This window comes from Sardina pilchardus, chromosome 22 (assembly GCF_963854185.1).
Source record: "Sardina pilchardus chromosome 22, fSarPil1.1, whole genome shotgun sequence".
Classification (NCBI taxonomy): domain Eukaryota; kingdom Metazoa; phylum Chordata; class Actinopteri; order Clupeiformes; family Clupeidae; genus Sardina; species Sardina pilchardus.
This window is the reverse complement of record NC_085015.1, coordinates 7,408,782-7,413,173: the sequence shown is the minus strand read 5'-3', so window position 1 is coordinate 7,413,173 and position 4,392 is coordinate 7,408,782. Positions and strand designations below refer to the sequence as shown.

Genomic DNA, 4,392 nt, shown 5'->3' with positions numbered 1-4,392 from the left:
TAAAGTATTGCAGTTTATTCATTTCGACAGAATATTAATACCAACTAATTACAGGGTAATAAAAATGTTATCGGTACCACCGTGCAGTAATTGTTTTGTTTCAGAAGAATATGATGTAGTGGTTCTGTAATTTTTACACACATATATACAACTTTCAACATTTTGTACAATTCTTTTTATAATTTATGACCTGAGATTCGGAGATGCGCACTGCTCAGCCCACATACACAGCCACGTGTGGGACAACAGCACAATTTTGTATTTACTAAATTCTTTAGATTTGTCGAAAAGCAAACTCGATTGCATATCTAACAAAACACAATGAAAAAAACAGGATCGATAAAATATAATAATTTAAAACCACGGCATTCTTCTTTTTTAAATATTACAAAACAGCCGGCACCTCCTAAGGAGAGGCCACTGAAACCCCCACTTGAAAGGCCGCGATGCGTCACGGCTAGGCCCGCTCAGGACTTTAGGCCCACACACGCTTGTAATTTTCCCGAGAACATCTCAGCTTATTTATGAACAGTCTTTCAAAACCAGCACATCTTTTGAGCGTGTGTAAATGTGCGAGCGTGCGCGCGCGCTGCGCTCGTGTGTGTGTGTGTGTGTGTGTGTGTGTGTGTGTGTGTGTGTGTGTGTGTGTGTGTGTGTGTGTGTGTGTGTGTGTGGAGAGGGCAAGACTGTATGTGCTTAAAAAAAGTCTCTTTCTTTGATTGTAAACTTTTACGGTATGAGTCTGTTAATACACCGCCCCGACGCTCTGCTGAGCGGCCGGATGATGCACCGGTCCCGGGTGCTGTAAGTGCGTGCCCTGCTGGTACCAGTGGTTGCTGTAATCTTCCAGGTAGGGGGGCGTCGAGCTGATAGGAGGTTGCGGCACTTGTCCGCGGCCCACCGGGTTGGCATGAGCGTTACTGTCCCAAATAGCAGGGGAGGGCGGAGAGTTGCAGGCCATGGAGTCGCTGGCATTCGGACTGTGGTCCAGGGGAACCTCACCGTTCTTGTACAGCTTCTTGAACTTGGATCTCCGGTTCTGGAACCAGATTTTTACCTATTCACGAAACAGAAAGTGGAGAGAAAAAAATTAGACCTCTTTTACAAACAGGTTTAACGACAAACCTTTTTTTTTCAAATGTTAATCTACAAATAGCCTATGCTTTCTGCCTCCTCTCCCTCGTTGGCAGAGAGATCTAGAATAAGCTGGACTGGTAGGCTATCTACAGTCATATGTTTCATATGGAAATAATACCTGCCATTAGACTGATTGCACAGCCTACGAATGTTATGGGGAAGAAGCAAGGAAGTTTATAGACTTTATATTTGTTGAGTTTACCTGTGTTTGAGTCAGGCCGAGTTGGGCTGCCAACTCCGCCCTCTCGGGAAGAGCCAGATACTGCGCCTTCTGGAAGCGTCTCTGGAGGGCAGCGAGCTGGTAGCTGGAGTAGATGGTCCTTGGCTTGCGGATCTTCTTTGGTTTACCGTTGACCATCCGGACCTCTGTCTCTACTTCTTCCTTCACTGAAAAGTCAAAAAGTTTCACAGGTTGGTTCTCTGACGACGGGACAGTAAACAGGCGCCAAACAACTGTGGCTTAGGCTATGTCATGGCATGTATCCCAGGCTACTATGTTCTATCCATCTTGAGATGGTCTCTTTAACCCCAACAATAATGTGTAGGATATCGCTACAGAAAATAGAAATGAGATGGATGAAAAATTAAAATGATTCAACAGAACAGTCCATTACACTGAGAGGTGCCCATATTTACTGTTAAGCTCTCCAAGTCTGTGAAAATTTCCTTTAGGCCACATAATACAAATTGGCGTTATGGCTATACGAATAATTATTTCTCAGTATTTATCTTTTTATTTTGTGCATTTATTGGTAACCACCAAGTGAAATGATAGGCTACAAGAGCGCGCCTATAATTGTGTGTGTGTGTGTGTGTGTGTGTGTGTGTGTGTGTGTGTGTGTGTGTGTGTGTGTGTGTGTGTGTGTGTGTGTGTGTGTGTTTTAATTGCTATAGGCCTATGTCTTTTACTTGAGTGGATCAACATAACCAAATGCATTAATTCGCCTAATGTCAATACGATTAAATGAGAACACTCGAAATAATCATCTCCAAGCTCAATGGGCTCCGACAGTATATTCAGTAATATTGAATACACAGCTAAGCACCTGTGATTCATTATCGTTTTATTGCCATTAAAAACATCGTAATGGTTTTACTGCCGGTCGAAATGTGTGATTAAAACCATAAGTCAAACTTGTCAACAGACTGCTCTGTAGGACTCTATCAGTAGAGTGCATACATCATAGAAAATAAAATACTTTATCAGTTTGGCTGATTATCTTCGGGCGAGATAGCGACATGAGTTGAGGAAAATATTTTATAAAGCCCTACTAGGCTATAAGAGAGAACATTTTATGACTGAAGCTATTTTCTTGGATTTAAGAATAAGCAGACATTTGAGCGTGTTCACAATTTTAAATGTGGATTAAATAATCTATTTATTCCATATCCGTTTCCTTGTCAGGGTATTTCAAAACGGACGAATTCCGTAGCTTAAAGCTCAACTATGTGATGCTTCTAACACAAACGAAAGCTTTGACAAAACTAAATCTATATTAATTTAATATCACATAATGAAATATGCTGTTAATCAGCCTTAGGATGCACATCATGACAAGCAAAACATATTTTGTGCGTGTCCACGATATCACACGCAGGAGAAATATGATATTTTGGACTCCATAATTTAGCTACTTTGTGAACCCAGGGAACAGTTAAAATTGAAATGTAAATATATCTTACCTGCAGTTTGAGGTGGCGTCTGCAAGTCTCTGTTATAGTGTCCGTACTGTCGGTATGAATTGCCGTAAGGGTATTCTGTTTTCGTCGGATAGGCGCCCGTTGCTCCCATTCCACTCAGGTTAAATTGGTGATAGGAGTTCATAGGCTGAGCATAGTGTTGACTTTGGTAGTATTCGTGATGGCTGTGGGTCGTTTGTCCACTGTAGTAACCCATGTCCGTAGCAGACGACTCGGGTAGAGTCGGGGAGTCCTTGGATGTCGGGTGGCAACTCATAGAGCCCGGGAGATCAGTTAAAATACCTGGAATTTTCTTGTCGTAAGCCGGTCCACTCATCGTGGGTGGTAGACCACAAGAAGAAAAAAACGCCTTCGCACTGTAAACTCCTTGTGTCCCGATAAAACTGCAGTCAGAAAAGTAGAAACAGTACAAGAAAAACGGCAGTCTCGTTCTTAAAAGAGAAAAATCCTTTAAGACACACTCCCGTGCGCGGTCTGTCCTGGTCGAAGCACTTCGGCAATGGCAGATCCCAACTTCGCGAAACTCCAAATTATAGGACAGTCGGGTGGATAGCCTACTGCGTTCCTATTGGCTCCGCGCACTCCTTTTTTTCTGCCTTGCCCTCGAGGCGAAAAGGCGCTGCCTGGGCCACACTCACCACCTAGCGTTTAGAGAGCCTCTTGCCGCGCAGCCTGTCTCAAGTGTCTAGATAGTGTTGTACAAGCCTCTTGCTTTTAATGAATTGTGTAGTAGCCTAGTTATAGATAAACCCTCAGTAGCCTATTTGGCTATGTGTTATCCAAATGTAGCCTACACTGACTACTGTGTAATCCTTGCGTCACAAGACAAATGTAGCCTATTTATTTAGTAAAATCGACATAGGAAATCTGAACCTCCACGACTTCTTTAGGCTATATATCACTACGTATACAACCTGAACAAGTAATCCAGGCTCTCCTACCTATCTTATAGGCGGCAGTTTAGCCAGACAGCTAGACCTGTAGACGGGGCTGACAGCGGCATTTGAATACCCATAGCAGGTTCCATTATTATACAATCTGCGGTCTGTGTTGAGAATGAGATTGATTCGATAAGAACATCAGGCCCCTAGATCGCCCCCGGGGGGAGCCCTTTGTGTTGCCTCTTCATTATGGCAAGGCGTGGCACCGGCGGCGACTTACCCCCGAGCGAGTGACCCTTTCTTTTTGGAGTCCGTCTTTAAGCTTGTGAGCTTGTGACCCACTAATGGGCACTTTGAGCGCGGGAGAGAGAGAGAGAGAGAGAGAGAGAGAGAGAGAGAGAGAGAGAGAGAGAGAGAGAGAGAGAGAGAGAGAGAGAGAGAGAGAGAGAGAGAGAGAGAGAGCGCAAATGTCATTGGAGAACAATTGCAAACCATCCTAAATGTCAAGACTGCTACCTGTCTAGGCCTACACCTAGACTGCACGATAAGACTGGTTCAACTGTCAGATTCCATAATAATCTTGCTGTTTGCTGATGTTAAAAAAAACTTTCTCCATTATCGTGTTTTACAGTTTTTTTCAATTGCTTACACACAATTTTTCAAACCGAGTTCT

General features: G+C 43.4%; 1 protein-coding gene across 1 annotated transcript; it reads right to left on the bottom strand.

Moving 5' to 3' along the window:
- Positions 1 to 3,365, bottom strand: dlx3b (distal-less homeobox 3b). Its single transcript, XM_062527032.1, has 3 exons — positions 2,821 to 3,365; positions 1,340 to 1,524; positions 1 to 1,057 (listed from the first exon to the last, which is right to left on the bottom strand). Exons 1-3 carry the CDS (start codon positions 3,152 to 3,154, stop codon positions 746 to 748), a joined length of 831 nt encoding a protein of 276 aa, XP_062383016.1. The 5' UTR covers positions 3,155 to 3,365; the 3' UTR covers positions 1 to 745.
- Positions 3,366 to 4,392: the final 1,027 nt, after the last annotated feature.